At 36.1% G+C, this 19,337-nt stretch overlaps 1 protein-coding gene across 1 annotated transcript in view; it reads left to right on the forward strand.

Annotated features, from left to right (window-relative positions):
- The first annotated feature begins 6,392 nt into the window (after nt 1–6,392).
- Nucleotides 6,393–19,337, forward strand: part of pkhd1l1.1 (PKHD1 like 1, tandem duplicate 1) — a 64,792-nt gene continuing 51,847 nt past the window's right edge. Inside the window, exons 1-21 of the mRNA XM_088601921.1 lie at nt 6,393–6,429; nt 6,994–7,094; nt 7,672–7,755; nt 8,042–8,186; nt 8,718–8,826; nt 9,609–9,666; nt 9,811–9,904; nt 10,604–10,657; nt 10,758–10,831; nt 11,211–11,253; nt 11,978–12,048; nt 12,295–12,405; nt 13,348–13,437; nt 13,809–14,074; nt 15,485–15,576; nt 16,025–16,184; nt 16,395–16,530; nt 16,969–17,112; nt 17,457–17,611; nt 18,051–18,161; nt 18,778–18,930. Coding sequence (XP_088458047.1) covers nt 7,028–7,094; nt 7,672–7,755; nt 8,042–8,186; nt 8,718–8,826; nt 9,609–9,666; nt 9,811–9,904; nt 10,604–10,657; nt 10,758–10,831; nt 11,211–11,253; nt 11,978–12,048; nt 12,295–12,405; nt 13,348–13,437; nt 13,809–14,074; nt 15,485–15,576; nt 16,025–16,184; nt 16,395–16,530; nt 16,969–17,112; nt 17,457–17,611; nt 18,051–18,161; nt 18,778–18,930 — 2,217 coding nt within the window. The 5' untranslated portion in view covers nt 6,393–6,429; nt 6,994–7,027. The remainder of the gene's footprint in view (nt 6,430–6,993; nt 7,095–7,671; nt 7,756–8,041; nt 8,187–8,717; nt 8,827–9,608; nt 9,667–9,810; nt 9,905–10,603; nt 10,658–10,757; nt 10,832–11,210; nt 11,254–11,977; nt 12,049–12,294; nt 12,406–13,347; nt 13,438–13,808; nt 14,075–15,484; nt 15,577–16,024; nt 16,185–16,394; nt 16,531–16,968; nt 17,113–17,456; nt 17,612–18,050; nt 18,162–18,777; nt 18,931–19,337) is intronic.

The following is a 19,337-nucleotide window of genomic DNA, read 5'->3' on the forward strand; positions in this document are numbered from 1 at the left end:
AGGAATTTCTAAAAATCTGGAGCTAAAAGTTCTGTGCGGCATCTCTAGTACAATACCTAAATGCCAGTGTTAACCCAACTTTTAAAAGTTTTTAAAAAGATAAGTTCTCAAATAAATGCAATTACAGCAAAATGCCAGTAGGTGCCTCTTCAAACTGCAGCGAACACTGAAAGGTTTTCATTTCAGAGTGGTTGGGGAGGGTCTCGTGTTAGATTATTTTTGTTTAAATAAAAGTCTATTCTTGAGTTTTGCATCTATTCATTCAAAGAAAAACATTTTGTTCCTCTCTCTGCAAGTACTGCAGTCCTCACTTTGTGTTTGTAGCACTTTTAGTAAGATGAAGCCAGAGATAAATCATGGCTGTTCCTAGATCATGGTTATCCAACATGAATATTTCTTCATCTAAATTTAATGTAGGTGTTAAGAATCCCTGCTCTCATTTGATAATGATAATCATTTTTGGAGATCGTTCTTTTCTCCTCTATTTGGAAATGACTGTTTTACATGTCCTCACATACACTGTCTCAGTTTTATTTGTTTTTTCTGTGGCTGCAAGAAGCAGAGGAAACCATGGAAATATTTTGCTTTTTCTGAGTACTTAGGTTTTTGTTCCTTTCTATTGTTGAGTTGGTCTTAATGTCTTGGCCGTTTGAGTAGGCAACTGACAAGTTAATTGATGGTTGAATTGTTTTTTGCGATGTGAATGCAGATCAGACTTTTAGAATTTGCTTGAGAGCTAGACCGCTCTTTCTCGGAAGATTACAATTACATGTGTTCGTGACTGTGTCATATGGACTTCAAAAGATGCGACCGAGATACCATTCATTTCTGTTCTTAAAATACAGTAAATGACGTTAGTAGACTTGTTGGGCAACTGACCAGTTTGTGTTTTGTGAAGCAATCTTTAAAAAGATGTAGATCATATGTCTGACTATAATGTCACAGATATTTCCTCTTGTGTCAGAATATGGAAGGTTTTGAAAGCATTAAAACAAATAAAGCATTTTCAAATGCAGTATACAGGGTCTGAAATTACAAATGAAAAGATTGTTGATTGATCTTTTTTTTTTTTTAAATAGCCTCATAAAGAGGTAGTCAAAACATTTAGCAACTACAACTTTGTTTGATGGGGTCAGGGCTTTTCAATGCAGTGTAGCCATTGCATGACTGTACTATTGTTGATACTTTAAATTGTAGTTTAAACTGGTAATTCCAGTCATTGCTAAATATGAACATGCTAAAAAGGAAAAGTATTCTAACGTTACACAAGACCTTAATGGGAAGATTGTGTTGCAGTTGCAGAAAAGACCTTTAGTAAATCACAAATGTTAATACTATATATGATACTGAGAAATGGTGTGGTTGTTGTAGCACAACATTAAAAGAAAACTCAGACAAAAGGGGGATCATTATCTTTACTGGTAGCCTCATATGATAAACAGTAAGCAAAATATAGCTATAGATTCCAAGGTATATCAATATGTAAAATAATTTACTGAATTATGCACTGAATATACTTCACAGGTAGGGAGGTTTATGGAACTATCGATAGACTTAAAGCAATAGTGATAAGACATCCCTAAAAAATCAGTTAAGATAAGATCACTTTATTGGCCATATACAATTTCTTGTATTAGGAATTTGTCTTTTCACAGACCCCAGCTTGCTCTCCATGTGATACACAGACAGGGAGAGAGGCTTGGGGTCAGAGCACAGGGTCAGCCATTGTACAGTGTCCCTAGAGCTGCTGGGGTTAAGGGCCTTGCTCGGGGGCCCCAACAGAGTTAAATTCCTCTGCTATCCATGGGATTTGAACCAGCAACCTTCTAGCCACAAGCACAGAGCCTTAGCGACAGAGCCAACGCTCCACTGCTTCAGTGCTATTTCAGTGCCACAGTGCCATTCAACTCCGCCAGCTGAATTCAACTGAAGGAAAAATACATTAAGCTAAAGATACGATACATTTTTTCTCTGCTACAGTAGTATATGAAGCCTCAATGCTGTGATGAGGCATTCTCAGGATTTATGCAAGATAAATAGAGGTGTCAAGGCTTTAGTTTACAGAAGAGACTGGATTTACGGGCAAAGCACTGCACAAGATCGATAAAAATGATGACATGCACTTCAAGGTGAAGGATAGTAATGGAGAGGTCAGATCTGGGATCATTTCAAAAGTGTTATTATAATTGCTCTTTCATTTTTGTTACCCTCGCCCTGTTTTCTTACATTTTCCCTGGCCTGTATTTTAGCTATGATAATAGAGTATGACACTGGATCTAGAGGACGAGTTGACTCTTGAAACTTTGTAAGGCAGAATATGGAATCGAGTTAAAGCTGTTAACATTTAAAAAGTTCTTACTGTATGTGAGGGGGGCTCTTAAAGGCAATTTGAGCAAAGATGTAGACAAATGTTTCTAAGCAATTTCGGTAATCCTTCACATTACAGAAATTGCAAGCACCCGTCAACACAGCACTCTCTGAAGGTATGTAATTGAGACATTGATGTTTATTATTTGTTCACAGGATCTAACAATGGGATCTCCTAGGTAGGCAACAACTGTCCGCAATAATAATGCAGGTACTTTGATGGACTCATACCTACCCCCCACAGTGCTGTGCTGATTGCACACTGCTGCTTGAGGAAATCGAATCACAGTCAGCTAATGACCAGCTTAGACATTAAAAACTGGTTTAAAAAAAAGGAACCAAAGACTTTTTATAGAAAATGAATGAGGACAAAAAATCAAATAGGGGTGTCTTTGTGTCAGCCTAGTTTTTCATTGGACTGCACTGCAGGTATTCCATAATGTGTAATTTATTATAATGTATTGTAAGCATTTTATTCAAATTCATTTACTGTATATATATATGAAATATTTTATCTCCTCTGAAATTAAGTTGAAATCTAATCATTATCACTCAGGGTTTTTTTACTGAGTTTCTGCAACCCTATAGATTTTCAGAATGTTTTATTCCAGAAAGCAAATCTGATTAAGGTACACATTTACAAAGGTGTTGTTGTTGAGAAACACACGTAGCAACTAGTTATAATTTGTTGAACATGAAAAACTGCCATTCACCTGCGTCACCCAAGAACAGCTTATTCTGCAGAGGCGATACAGAACATGAAATAAATGGGAAAACACAGTAGGGATAAGGAGGTAAGACTTACCCATCAAGTATTAGCCATCAAACTATTTAAAAGGACTTAATAGCAGGCTTTGCATTTATGCATATTTATATCCTCTTTGGGTTCTTCTGTTGACTGCAAGAGTTATTATAATTCAGAGTATTTAGGTATGATTTGATTTTAATTCCATACTGAACTTTAGAAACAACACAATGTTTTGAGCCTAAGAATAAGCCCTACCTATCCTTCTGCAACCCACACATTGATACAGCTTTCCTCTTGATCCATTCATAACTACTTGCTTTTAGATTTACAAACACTCGAAGAGATTCTGACTGAATAACACAATGTTGATCATACAGTAAACTCATGATACTAGTAACTTAACTAGAGATTGAATACAGAAGTACTTTTGCTACAGAATGTTAGTGTAACATTGGTCAATATAAAGTGACTATTTTAAGAAAAAGACTTGATAATAATAATTAATAATTACTTATATAGCGCTTTTCTGGACACTCCACTCAAAGCGCTTTACAGGTAATGGGGACTCCCCTCCACCACCACTAATGTGCAGCATCCACCTGGATGATCCGACGGCAGCCATAGTGCGCCAGAACGCTCCCCACACATCAGCTGTCAGTGGGGAGGAGAGCAGAGTAATGAAGCCAGTTCATAGAGGGGGATTATTAGGAGGCCATGATTAATAAGGGTCAATGGGAAATTTGGCCAGGATGCCGGGGTTACACCCCTACTCTTTTCGAAAAATGCCCTGGGATTTTTAATGACCACAGAGAGTCAGGACCTCGGTTTTTCGTCTCATCCGAAGGACGGCACCTGTTTACAGTATAGTGTCCCCATCACTATACTGGGGCATTAGGACCCACGTGGACCGCAGGGTGAGCGCCCCCTGCCGGCTCCACTAACACCTCTTCCAGCAGCAACATTAGTTTTTCCCAGGAGATCTCCCATCCAGGTACTGACCAGGCTCACACCTGCTGAGCTTCAGTGGGTTGCCAGTTGTGAGTTGCAGGGTGATATGGCTCATGCTGATAGAACCATTCACTTGATAGAACCTGAAAGCTGTGATAAAGCCCAAGGACCATATGGAGTGAACATGAGACCCAAAGTACACAAGCGTACATTTCCTGGAAGCACATTAAAGACAAGAAACAAGAGTCACAGGTGCCTTGAACATAAACAGAGTACAAATAAGAAGTCAATACCCAGATCAAGGTGACGTAATTCCTGGAGTATCACAGGGATCTAAATGACTATGGGACTGCTGCTCTTCCTAATTTATATCAGTGATCTAGATTCGGATGTACTTAAAATAAAGTTCACAGACAAAACAAAAACAAGAAGATAAGCAAACACTGTATAAGATTAAATTTAAAAATCTTAAAAAACATTAAATATCAGACTGGGCAAATACCTGACATTTAAGGCAAATAAGCACAGATTGCAAATAGAAATAAAATAATGGAAACACAGAGCTTGAAGACACTACTTATGAAAAAAGCATATTATTCTATCTTCTGGACGATATGTGAAAGCACTAAAAAAGGCAAATAAAATATTAGTGCGCTTAAGAGCACAGAATTTAAATTGAGGAATGTTAAATGTGTATAATGCTGTGCATTGGTACTTCAGAATATTGTGTACAAATGTGGTAACCATATACTACCTGACTGGTTTGATTGTCTTTTATGCAGAAACTTAATTTAATTTAAGCTAAGGGTGAGTTAATTACCATAAAATGTGTGACCAAAGAGCAAATGGATTAGAGTCATAGAATAAATTAAGTAATTAAAGAAACAATGACAATATAAAGTGGTCAATTAAATAATTTTCATGTACAGTCCCGAATAGAGCTTTTCAGACGAAAGTATCCCAAAGCTATCGGAGTGGATACGCTTAGTCTGAAGATGAACTGCAGTACAAATAAGCAGTGATGCTTGGTAGCCATAATGAGCTAACAGCTCCACTATGCAGCAGTTTAGGTGAGAAATTGTTTCACCAACTGAATTAAGAGGAAACGTCATGCTGGCCTGATTGAACAGGGCCACAGTATAATTTATCCAGGACCAACGGAGCTAACATTTCTACTCTTCCCAGGGCCTGATGATCTTTAATGACTAAACAGTTAGGATCTCACTTTAATGTCTCATTTGAAGAATGGCATGTCCTCCAGCACTTACTGTTTGAGATCAGAGGAGATCAGGTTAGAAGGTGGTAACACTGCAGTGTGAAAGAGCAGCATGCTGAAACTGTCTGTGAGTCAGCAATGCACAGTAGCACACAGTAGTGTTTTATTATCACTCACCTGCCAAATTCACTGTAAAAAATTAGACTCGCATTGTGGCGGCCTGATAAAGAAGAAAAAAGTTTCTGGATGTCTACAACAGAATCCAGGCATATTACAAATGATTCCTAGAGCAAGGCAATTAAAAAAAGGAATTACTTTCAATGAGGAATGCATTAATACCCTTGAAAAAATTGCAGGCTTTTGTAATCTAATAGTATCAGGTGTTTCTTAAGAAGAATGTAGAGCTACAATTTACTGGCAAATCAGAAAACATTCCTTAATCTGCTTTGAAACAGCCCCATTATCTCAAATCACTGGTCAGGTGTCATTTTTCCTATAAACAATTTTTGGACTAATTTATGAAGGTAAGTGATTTTTTTATTGCCTAAATCATCAATGTGATGCTTATTTGATGTTCCCTCTTTTAAAATATATGTGTCGTTTAAAAAAATGTTTTCTTCTAGAACATGGACTAAAAATCAGTTCCCTGGAAGTTGCCCAGGTTATCCTCATATTGTCTTGAATTATTGGATTTAAATGGAAATGGATTTTAAAGTAAATGACTAATGATAGTAATAATTAGATGAATACAGTTTGAGAAATTAATTTTACTTTAGTTTAATACTGAAAAAGCAATCCCTGTCTCAATTTTATCCTACATACAGTATGGTAGGATAATGGTAGCTAATTTGATATATATATATAATATTCTTATACTGTTTAGTTATATTTATTTTTATTTGAAAGAGTGCATGCAAGATACCAATGCTGTTTCGTTCAAAAGCTTATATCATCCGTATTTTTTTTTTGTTATATGTTCTTACTCTAGCGTGACCTATGTATACTGTACGTGCAAACTGTTGCCATGCAATTATTCCGGGCATTTGACAGGCTTCCCTCACAAGTCTCGCTGCCTATATAAACACACCATCTTATAGTATTCTGCGGATACTAAACAGCAAACTTGAAAATACGGAGCTTCCTCCTTCAGGTAGTTCAGTTCTAAAAAAATGTATTCTTTGTTCTGACATGCGCTTGAATTATTTTAAATGGTTAAAACGTTTGTATAACAATTTGCACCCTGGGTTTTAAGTTTAATTTAGCTGTATAGCGTAAAAAAAACATATTTAATGTACTTATTTCATTAGTTTCCTCTTAATTCTAATACTAGCCTACCATCACATCGCCTATTTGAGAATAAATAAACTAAAGCTTGGAGCCAATGAGCGTGGATGAGCGCTTGAGGAACAGGCTACTGTATGCCAGGAATAAAAGTTAATTTTCATTAATGCCGCTTCTAGCAAAATATTTTACAGTTTCTAAAGTGACAGAATTGCTACCAGTTTAGGCTGTCCATAACTTGCTTTTCACTTTAAGAGTCAATATGTACAGTACCTGAGATAATGTCTAATTAGAAAGCTGTCCAACAAGAGTCAGGAGTTTTTGAAGATTCAAAGTACAGTTGACTGTTTTGATGTCGATTATCCTGCGATGATTCGTTTCTTTTATTAATCGATTTGCGATGAATCACCTTCCAACTTTGGTTTTGTCGCAGAATTTATCACGGCACTGGGGAGAGGAAGGCAAGCATGAAACACAAGCTGCTGTTGAAGCAGCTTCTCCTTCCCTTTCTACTTTCACGTCTCACAGTTTCAGGTAAACATTTCGATGCTACAGCGTGCATTCTTAAAGCAGGGTTTACTGCTTCTCTAAGGCTTTATTTTAGTGGCAGTTTCGGATGAATTACCGCAAAAGATGTACATAACATTGCTACTGTATATTGATATTCATAAATAAATAGATGCGCAGATGTTTCCGTTTTCTTTCCAAGTCTTCCTTAAATAAGAAATTAAGTAATTGTCTTCATTTTTGTTTTTTGTTTTTGTTAATATTCTAACTCACAAAGATACGTTTCTACTTCTTTCGGGTTGGTTCCGTTTCGGCTCTTGTAGTATTATCTTAAAAATGTAAAAATAGTTCAGACACGATTAGCTATTTTTAACATTGTAATACTATAGATTTTACTATACCTTTACGTTATATAGTAATTGAAACGAATACCAGATTATTTTAACCCATCCTGAGAAGTTTATATTTCGGCTCAAAGAAACTGAATAATATCCATGTTCACCATAACAATTTCCTTTAACATGTTTTGTGCCACCTTAATTACCATTGATCCTTGCAAATCAAATATTTATTTTATTTATTATCTTACCATGTCTTTTATCAGATGCACAGGCCCCCAGCATCACTATGGTAACGCCTAAAACAGGGAGTGTGAATGGGGCAACAAGGCTTACAATTGCAGGACAAGGTATGTAAAATCAGAAAAGCTCCCATGACAGACCCATACTGCTTACATTTGAGATAATGAACGGTGCTACATTTTGGTTAGCACTGCAGTCCATTGCAGGACACACACTCACAAACTAGGGCCATTTTTCCCAGAAACCAGAGCACCAGAAGGGGACCATGCCAGTATCACCACAGGTTTGGAATTGAACCCAGGGCCCCAGCACTGAGAGATAGCAATGCAAACCACTGCACTGATGTTTTTTTCATTATTTTTAATCTTAAACAGATTTTATCATCCATTTTAGGATTTGCCGATGCGAACCAGTTTAACTTTGGAGCAGGCAACGATAACCTCGGCAACAGTGTTCAGTTAGTCTCTGATACCAGGTCCATTCCTTGCGATGTGGAAAAGGACTCCAGTCACAAAACCCAGATCATTTGTTATACCAGGTAACTAATCAAACTTGAACTCTGCTTATGTTAAAAAAAAGGCTGTAATGCATCATTCGTGCAAAGCACTCAATTGTCAAAACTATCAAATGCCTAAAGCAATTTTTGAAAGCAATTACAGTACAAGAATCACATTGACTCCAGTGCATAATTTTCCGTGGAAGATCATATTATAAATATCTAAAGAGTAGCTTTACCAATCCAATCCAATACCCTCCTCTCAAATCATTTCTTATATGATTATACAGAGTCCCACATCTTCAATACTGTCTCCAGGGATGAATAAATCCAATTAAAATACTTTTCCCTCGAGGCTGAGTATTTCATCACTGTGTTTGCATGTGTTCTTAACTTGAGAATTGAATTACCTTTTGGATTTTTACAGGACATTTTTTACATTGAATTTTCTCACAGTGTGCATTTTCTAAAGTAAATGCAGGGTGCTTTTCTTACTCGTGCAGGCATTTCAACATAATTAATAAACAAGCCAAGAACCTCCATGGTAATTAAATGCTTTCTGTCTTTCCTCAGACCAATGCCTGAAGATAATTATGTTGTCCAAGTCAGTGTGGATGGAGTACTAATTCCTGACAGTAACATCTGTTATGGTTCCTTTTATTCATACTGGTGCAGTTTTTATGTAAGTTTCTTTACAGTATGTTTGATCACAGCTATCCAATATGTGAAACACAGGAATGTAACTTGTGCAACTGGATGATGCTTATATATATATTTTTTTAAATTACATTAACTTTACAGTTTCAAGTTACAAAGATCTGGAAAAGATGATCTTATGACAAAATTTAGGGAAAAGTGATATGATGGTATGAGAATAAGAGATCACAGTGAATAGTTTCCGATATTTCCGGTAGTTCTAGAAACTGAGATTTTAGATCAATGCACATGGATCTAACTCTTAGATATTCTGCACAACATACTGTACATTTCAAGCACAGAATTTTTAAGTGCAGTTAATCAAACTGACATGTTCTTTCTCAAGACGACTACCTTAGCAACATATTTAAGCACTCTTACCATGTACCAGGAGAGACAAGAATATAACAATTTTTGTTTTAGCAAAGCAAACTTAATGCAATAAATATCATTGCTTTATTATTGCATCTACTTTTAATGTTATCATACTAAAGCAATGAAAGAATTCTTTCATCTCAGATCAAGTAAAGCAATTCCAATTCAAGCGGTAATTAATTGTAATTAAATTAATTACTATAATTAATATTACAATAAATGCTATAGTGTCCTAGAGCCTGTGAAATATTTTGGCAGCTTTTTATTAGATGCTTGATGTCATGTAATTTGAATGGAACACGTGTACATTTTAATGGGATTTAAGACAAGTGAAAGAAGAACAGCTTGAGGAGAGGAAGGAGGAAAAATGATATTTTTTCTGTGTGCTCATAGCCCAGGAGCTACAGGACTCCCATGATCTCCAGCATTACACCATTGACAGGCTTGCCAGGTAGGAGCTATTTTGTACTGAAAGAATCATTAATCTGATGGGTTTTTTTTTGTCATTTTCCTGACAGAGGTTGCTGTTACAACCTGTATGTCAGAAATGGTCCTATATCATCTGTCTTCTGCTGTCTAAACATTAAATCCACAGGCACGCTGGTCACCATACGGGGGCTCATCTTCACTGATGTTTATGGGAGCAATACTGAGAAGAGCTCCAATGGCCTGGATGCCAGGATTGTCAGGTATTCATGATTCCCAAAGCCTCTACATTGATCCATCCTATAGACATATTATGCCTGGTAATGGACTGGCATCCTGTTTGGGTTGTGCCCGTTGCTGCTTGAGTCCCCTGAAGTAAGGGGAATGGGAAATAGCAGTTAATAATAATTAATAATCATAATAATCATAAGAGTTAATAATTTTCTGGAATTATCAGAAAATAGATGGATGGATGAAAAGATGTATTGTCTTTTTATTCCTCAACAGCATGAGATACAGTACAAAAATACCTATGTTGTCATGTTTACTCAATCCAAGACTGATTAGTAGCAGCCTCTGATCTTGATCTGCTGTCAAGAGTTATTTTTCTACCTTCCACCTTTGATATATACTGTATGATTACCTGCATTCTGTTAATCAGGATGGCTTATACTGTTGTGGATAACCTTCCCTTCTTTCCTCAGAGGATGTAAGCCAATTAATATCTGAATGCATGTGAGAGAACATGAATTGATATTCATATTTTTCTCTGTCATTTATCTAATGAAACAACATGATTGAGATTCCAACTATATTACATACTGTATGTAAACGTGGCTATACTCTTAAATGGTTTCAAAGAATTTTTTTTTAATAGAAAAATTAAACTAACACATGATAGAATCCTATATGCATGTAATAATAATAACCACATTTCTTAAAGTTTATTGTTGTCATTTCAGAGTTTATGTTGGGGGAATGCCTTGTGAACTTCTCCAGCCTAACTCTGACACTCGGTAAGTTTGACCTATGACGATAGGATGTATTTAAAGATTTTATAAAAATAATTCTACATCTTACATGTTCCAGATGAAACATTTTTAATTTGTTCTTTAGATATGGCCTTGCCTTAGACTACGAATATAGCGTCTGGGGATCGATGACTTGCAAAATTACAGGAACATACGTGGGTGAGCAGGTTTTTTCTTCTGTTCTATAAATATTTATCAATAAATGAATACTGTGATGAATGTTCCAAACAAACCAATGGAACATTTTGATCACAGTATACTGTTTTAGTTCCTAAAAAGACAATTCCTTTGTTTAAATTCTAACATTATTTTAAAGTAGGATTAGTGGCTACAAATGTTAGACCACTTTTCAGTTGTTTTGAAGGTAACAATTTTTCCATTTTATATTTTATTGGCTGACATCTGCTGTTCATTAGTGAAGGGTGGGTTTGTCGATAGCAGGAACAGTATCACTGCTTGAGCTACTCAGGATTGCATTTGTATTATCCCTGGATCTTTGCAGACATGCAAATGTTTTTATTATCCTCTTTGTTATCAGGGCACCAGAATGTGAGTTTCATTGTTGACAGTGAATATGGGAGGTGAGTAACAGTACAATTGTGCTGAAAGATGTACTGTTTATGTTTACTGTCATGATGAAAAGTACTGCAGTGTTGTCACCTTCTATCTTAAATTAATCAGAACTCAGATGTTAAGAAAGACTGAGCTTGGTCAATACTCCAATGAGAGACATTCATTAAAATATATATATATATTTTGTTTTAATTACAGATGAAAAAAAATATTTGTGAATGTAATTATTTTTCACCATGAAGCGTACTGTATTGCATGTATGTATATATTATAAATCAGTTCAAGACAAGACTTCAAGCTCATTTTTTTATAAAAAATCGGGAACTTAAACTACAAAAATAACTAATAATTCTTTAGTATCTGCAGTTTCCAAAGTCGATAGTTCCATATCTGGCTTATTGTTATTAAGCAATCTAACATGGCAATGTGGTTTGAATGCTATGCAGAACTAATACATTACTTCCTATTGTCTGCTATATCAAGTGTATGGAAGCTTATTAGCACCACAGAGAAAAATACATCTTTGCATTTAGGTAAAGATTGTCACTCCAGTCATATCATTTTTCTAATAAAAGAACACAGACTAATTGTCTAGTATTCATAATATTAAAAGGACTGATAAAAGCCATTCCTTTGTCTATGTTAAACAACATCAATAATTGGAGAGCCATTTTAAAAAGAATATGAAGTCCTAATGTGTATGAACCTTCTGGTATTCATGTTGTTTTACAGGAGCTTACCCTACTTGTCAAACTACATCGTTTCATCTTTAAACCAGCTCTCTATGTTTCAAAGCTATGCGGGTAAGGAAAACAAGGGATTTCTTCGAGACATCACCATCTTTAGCAATGATCACCATCTTCAGTTAAGACGTCCATTAGCAACAGTGTCTGTACTTGCAAAGATTTTTGGTTTACAGCATAAAACCACTGACTAATTGTGACGATTGGTCACTAAAATAAGATTTAATAATGATGGCAGTGTTGCAAATCTACATGGAAAAAATGTCTTTAGGAACTTGCGACGAATTTTACAACTTTTTCTTGCAGAGGTTGGTGGAGTTTCTCCTTCTGAGGGGAGTCTGCAGGGAGGCACCATATTAACCATAAATGGGCACTACTTTGATGAGACTGACCGTCCAGCACAAGTTCTTGTTGGAGGTAACAATTTTCAAAAGATACAGTAGGTTCAAAACATCTCAACGTGCCGTTAGTTTTAAAAGGACAAATCGAAACAGAACACCCATGGATGTTAATGAAATTAATGTGGCATTTACTGTTTTGGCATAGAATATTGTAAGTTGTATATGCATAGCTGTAGTGCACATGTAGTGTGCAAAATAGTCACCCTTTACTGTGAATATGCCTGATTTTATTCACTGTCTCCAGGTATGACACCATTTTGAATGCAATCATTTGGTTTCCTCTAAGCAGGACATACTGTAAAGCAGTAATCATTGCTTGAAGCGCTTAGTCATTTCAATAAATTTGAATGTAAAGATCCCAGGGAAACTGAAATGACTAACGGTTTCATGGAATACACAGTATATCTCGGGATGATCAACGATGTTCGGTTCTAGAAATTGTTCAGCAGAAGGTGAATGTATGACAACGTATAGCCAAAGGTAATGTGTCATTATAAAGATATATACAGATATTGATTGTATTGTCAGTATCTATGAGTCTAATGGAATATGTAAGTAATTATATGTCTGATTATTTCTATGCTTGCACATTAACAGCTACAACAAGAGAAATGGTGATAACTCATAATTATCCTAATGTTGCGTCCAGGCCAATAACCTACTCATGTATCTGTGCATTCCTAAAAAACACCTTTATTACATAAGTCTGACCCAGAGAACAGAATGGATATTTTGTTATTCTGTCGCCAGAGTCTCCAGTGTCCTCATTATCAACAAGTTGCACTAGCTACTGTATAAAGTTAAAACAAAGCTAGCATGTGCTGGAAAGCTAAGCAGCAAAAAGATGTTAAAAACACTAAAATGAATAATTTAAGCCGATAAATCACCTGAGAACTTTTATAAGAACAGGGTTGAAATGCCTCTTTTGTAAATCATTTTATTTTAACTTATTTTGTAGGTCAGAAATGCCCGATCCTGTCGTTATCTGATGGACAAATCACTTGCCAAAGCCCCGTGTTCACGCCGACGAACATGACATTGTTTCCTGGTGAGTCACAGTTGTTATTCTTGTTGAGAGTGCGTGCCATACAGTTTTGCTTTGTATTTATTTTTTTGCATGGCACTCTTGTGTGTCTTGTGTTTAAAATGTCTGCTGTAGTACCCTGACTCAGTTGAAATGTGAGTGACAGCATATCTGGTGATCACAACAGACAACGTACTGTAAGCATTGACACATTCTGAGGTATTCAAGGCATCCCACAATGCAAATTCTTTTTGGCAAATACAGTAGCTAATATATAAGATTAGTAACAGAAAGGCTGTATCTACTGTATATCTAAATAATACTGTACAGGAAGGCATCTTAAAAGAGTAAAACATATCATTGTATTTTAAACAGTTGTTGATTGTTTGGTCTAGGAGGGAGAGGGCTGAAGTTGGAGATCTGGAACAATAGTAGACCCAGTACACTGGACGAGGCCCTGAAATACAATGAAACCTGGCCAGGCTACTCTGTCAGATGGGTGGACTCTATGTCATACACCTGGCCTGTGGAGTGGGACTATTTTGTAGCCCGATTCAGTGGCTTCATAGTCCCAACAGAGACCGACAATTACAGGTTCTATATTAGAGGAGACGACCGCTACGCACTGTACTTCAGCAAAACTGGAAGCCCCAGAGACAAGGTATGGCGAACAGAAATGAAATCTGAGAAGTTGGAAAACAGTATTTACCTCCCTAAGACTGTGACTGTACCCTATTATTGCAATCATTGTCCTGTTGATATTGACAGAAGTGCCCAATCCTGTCCTACTGGAGCTGCAGTCCTGTTCTATTACTGCAAATGGGTTGTTGAACTTGTGTAATAAAAAAACAGTTAATTCATACAAAAACTGCTGTTTTTAATAATTGGCAGTTAATCTGGAAATGAGCCTCCTATTTTCCTTCCCGTCAACAAGATGGAGCAAAGTGTAGAATCAGCTGTGGTTTAAGTGAGTTTGCACAGTGTGCAAGTGTGTAGTCAGTACTCTGATCCTGATGTATGCATTCCCCTGATTCATCACTATTTTTTCCCCCAATTCCAATTATCACAAATTCTGGACTACTTTATGCTAATTTAGGTGAATGTCTCTAAAGCAAGTTCAGAGCTATTCTGCAGTGCCTCCAAACTAACATGTACACATCTCAGGGAAAGAGAGCCAGGCTCCATTTTTGCAATCCACTGTCCCTTGGGAGTCAAAGTGTTAGTCATCTCGTCTGATGTCTTTGCAAGTAAATATTGTTTGTCCAACCACTAACAGCACTTACACAGAATGCAGACTGATGTGCATCACGTGTCCAAGGTTGGTTCACTTGGTTAAGTGCTGCTAAGGATGGATGGACCTCATAAGGGCTAAGTGTGTGGAACAGTAGCCTTGAGGTTTGGTATGTGCAAGTGAATCTGTACAGCATATAACCCCTTGGGTTGTTCATTAAAGGCACAATTCTTCCTTTCCCAATCCAAGATGACCGTCACTAGAGGCACTGTGGGTCTCGCATTGTATAAAATGGCAGAGAACTGTATGAAAAGCACACATTGTCCTTGATTCCATTGTGCAAGTACAAGCATCGCATTGGCGACCCCAGCTGATTTGCAGTTTGAGATTTCAAACTGGGCACAGAAAGAAAAATAATCAGTAGTTCTAGACATCAGCTTGTCTCCATCCACCAATCAGCACCTTAACTTCGGGTTGTGCTGTAGACTTGAATCGTGAGCCCAAGCAAGTGGCGGGACTGAGTACCTTAATAAGGACAGTTTCCACGCTGTTTTCATCTACCCCATACAGGAGCTGGGTCAAAGAGAGGAGCTGACTTGATTAATAAAGGGCAATTCCACTTAGAAAAATCTGGATTGCAATTCTTTTTTAAACTGCAGTGTTGCTATTCAAAACTCCAGATAGTTGACAATTTTTCCCCATCAGAAATGAACAACGTGAGTTTCATTTCACAATTTTCAAGCCTCGAGTATCAGTGAATTCCTGGTTCAGTATCAGTGAAGTAAAGGTTTTAAAAGGTATTCAGAAAGATTAAAGGCATGTTTTTTGAATGTATTTTAGGTAAAGATCGCATACAGGAATTATGTTAGTTGGGACTTTTTCACAGACTACACACAGCGCTCTGACATTCTTCATCTGGAGGAAGGCAAAGTGTAAGTATTGTAATTAAGGTTGTCATCATAGCCCATTTGCTACAGTATGTCTTAGTTCTGTACTTCTGAGTATTGATTATGACGTAGTAGTTCCAGTCACACAAAGACTGCCTGCCAATCTGCTACCATATACAGTAGGGCTGAATTTTGAGTTGAACCATTAAACTAATGAAAATATTTGAATCAATTAATTAAATAATTATTGTAGCCATATTTCATTATTTACTCTTCATTTAATACCACATAAGAACTTACAATTGAAAGTGAAAGAAAATATGATTCATTCTCAATTTGATTGACTTCTCAATATATTCAGAGCAATAATACCGAAGAATGTTGTGTACAATAGTTAATTGACATCTTTGTCTGCCCTAAAACTGAAAAATGCACACAATTTTAAGCAGTGATGGCAGAAAAATCTAAACAGGATCTTTTCTATATACTGTAGGTACTACATTGAAGTATGGCTTCAGGAATACGGAGTGCAAGCCTTCGTAGATGTTGGCTTCTTCAAAGGAAAGAGCTCCTTCACTAATCAGCAAACTACCGAAGGCATCCAAGAAGTCCAAATCATCTATACTCAATACAACATTTTACAAGAAAAACAGGTTGGTTATATTATTACGTGTTTTGAGAGGTAATAAAAATATAGCGAACGAGTGTTTAAATCAATTTTGTGCTGTTGCTTTTCATTGTTACTTTTTAAAATAATTTTAATGGATGGTTTTTGTGTTTCTAAGGCTGTGTATGCACTGCCCATGCAGTCTGCTTATGTCAGATTATCATTATTCGGCTGTTTTTATTGCTGCCTACTGTAGGTCCTGAGATTTGAGAACTGGACAAAAGGAAATCCAGTAAATGAAGTTCAGAAGGTCACAGTTACAAGTGGGTGCTACAGCTTAGGAAACTGTGACAACACATACTACAGCCTTATCTGCAGTTCTCAGGGAACAGGTATGAATTTAATTTACTAATTTTGGAAAACTAGTTAGATGTTCATATCAGCTGCTTTATCATTTGTATTTTGAAGATGGAATGCCTTGCCCGAGAAATGTCGTTACACTCAAAAATGTTTCCATTTCTATAACTAATTTTACTGTTGTTCCGATATGAAGCAAGCCTAGTCGCTTTATTTAATTCAAAGTATTTTATTCTTCCCCATACTGTATGTTTAATTTAAGGTAATGTGAAGAACCCCCTTCTTCTCTGCAAATAGGATTTTGTTTTTATTTTTACTTTTAAAAGTGCTGTTTAAGAATTGTGTTCCTAAATGCCATGCATAGCAGAGAAAACTCACAAATGTGGCACAACTACAAACTTTGTTTACAGATTCATTGCAAAACCAGAGCTTTTCCTTCAAAATCTAATTCTCCATTGTTTACTGTTTTAAAGCAATGATTCCAGTAAGTGCTTCAGCTGAAGAGGTTCAGAGAGCTTTAAATGCTCTTTGGTCTATTAAGCCAGATTTGGTTCAAGTGACCAAGGTGGACATCAGTCAAGGATCTGAGTACACAGTGAACTTCATGTCCCGCAGAGGTAAATGAAAAGTGTATCACCATTGTTAAATCCTTAACTTAAAATTCAGATCGACACATAAGGAATCCTTTTTCATTTTCATGATGTTTCATCTGAAGATGAATTTCATGTTAAAACAGAAAAACCTCAAGGAGGAAACTCCGTTTGATGATTTTCATAATGAGAACTACAGTATTGTAAATGCGTGTTGTAAGCTCAGAGCTGAGGAAAGGCTTCCTAGCAAATGGCTGTTAGTTACAAACATGACATACTGTAGCAAAGTGTTCACAGCTCATAGATATATGCTGAGTAAAGGCATGTATTTATCACACAGATTAGAAAAAGACTTCCATTTCTCCGCACAGGTGACTTTGAAAGCCTTCAGTATGTCACTTTTGGAGGTGACGTGAACATTACTGTCGAGGAAGTAACTAAAGGGAGGCCAAGCCTTGAAACGTTCACATTAGAGTGGGACACAGCCTTGTCCACACCTGTCGCTTTCAATGCATCTGGTGTTGAGGTTTGTCTGTGTTTTTTTTTGTATTTAAGAGTTCCTGCTTATGGACAACCTTCTTCCTAAAAAAGAAGTTTAAAATGTGTTTTAAAAAACCCCACAGTGCAAGTTAAACCAATAAACCAGTGCTGTGTCCTTGACTGTGTATACAGTAATTGTATTATTCTAATTTAGCTTCATTCATTAATGTTTAAATGCCTTAGATGCTTTTGATTTATTTATTTTTTTCAATTTTAATGCTTTTCTCAATATGTTCAGATATTGTTTTGTTTAAACAACAGAGCTTTCAAATGTCCGGATTGTTTTACACCTCTTTGTTGTTTCTAGGTGAATCCGACTTTTTGCTTTATATTTATTGAGGGTGGACAAATGTTAATCCATAACTGAGAATAAGAAAATGAAAATTCTGCACTGTGCATTAAATAAAATGTAACACAATTTACAGGTGCAAAAAGCTATTGAAGGCTTGGTCAGTGCACAGTGCCCAGATGAGATTCTCCGCAGTGAGAGCAATTTGGTAAAGTACTTCAGGGATTATGAAAATGATCAGACTGGGGTAAGTGCAAAAATCTTTAAGTGTAAAAAATGTCTAGATAAATCAAAGTGAGAATTAGGTGAATATGAGCAGATAATTTTGTGAATTAAGTATAAACCTTAAAGCTGTATCAGGCAGTGAGAGACTGTTAATTAGCATAAATGCATACTTATGCATGCAAACGATAAGTTATTTGGCACTGTTGTGGCGAATTTTGCACAAATGTAATTTAACGCCAGTCAGATACATTCCATCAAAATTACTTTGGCTTTATTGTTTAGTAAAACCAGGTTCATTCTCAAACAACCTAATGTAAAAGGTTTGTCATCTTCCTTATGTTCTTAGAAGTATTAAAAAAAAACTTACTGCTCTATGCATCTAAGTGATTTAATTACTAATTGATTATCAGAGAAGGAAATTAGTTCTTTGAGTAGCAGTTCAATAAAATAGAAGAAACTAAACATTTGTATGTTTAGAAATATATTTTAATTACAACAAAATGAGAACAAGATAAAAAAACCAAAACAAAGTAGATTAACAGAGAATGTATGGTGTTCATTATAGCCTGTCTAAAGATTATAGTAATTTGAAGAAATGATAGAATAATTAAGTGTCTGTTCAATACTTTTTTGTCCAGTTCACAGGTTATTCAAGGGGAACACGTGTGCCAGACACAGAAGCCTTCTGTGGAAGATTCTCACTTATGAATCCACAATATCTGTTCCTGTCATCAGACTTCCAGGTCTCTGGAAATACCTACGGAGCGATTCCGCTGCAGCAGTACAGAATGGTGAGCATTCTCAATCAGTGTCTTAAAGATTTATCACTCTGTGTCTAAATGAAGTCAAACCTGCATTGATAAATGTACTTTTATTTTATTCATTTAACAAGGTCAAACCTGTATCGCAAACATGAACATTAAGCAAAGACTCCTAATACAAATATTTTTTTTGCATGAATACTTTGCCTTGTTAATTTTATGCCATGAGACAGAATTTATTGGGGATCCAACAGATCATATTTATTCAAAGCTATTTCTTGTTAAAACTGTAAAAAGACATTTTACTTGTGTTTTCTATCATTTTGGTTTTGTGCATTGCCCATTCTCGCTGCTCAGCTTCACATTTTAAAAATGGAAACTCATGTGCAAAAGTTTTACATCTTAGACACAATGAAGAATTCCAGTATATTGACAGC

Source organism: Lepisosteus platostomus, chromosome 12, assembly GCF_059453375.1.
Source record: "Lepisosteus platostomus isolate fLepPlt1 chromosome 12, fLepPlt1.hap1, whole genome shotgun sequence".
In the NCBI taxonomy this organism is placed as follows: domain Eukaryota; kingdom Metazoa; phylum Chordata; class Actinopteri; order Semionotiformes; family Lepisosteidae; genus Lepisosteus; species Lepisosteus platostomus.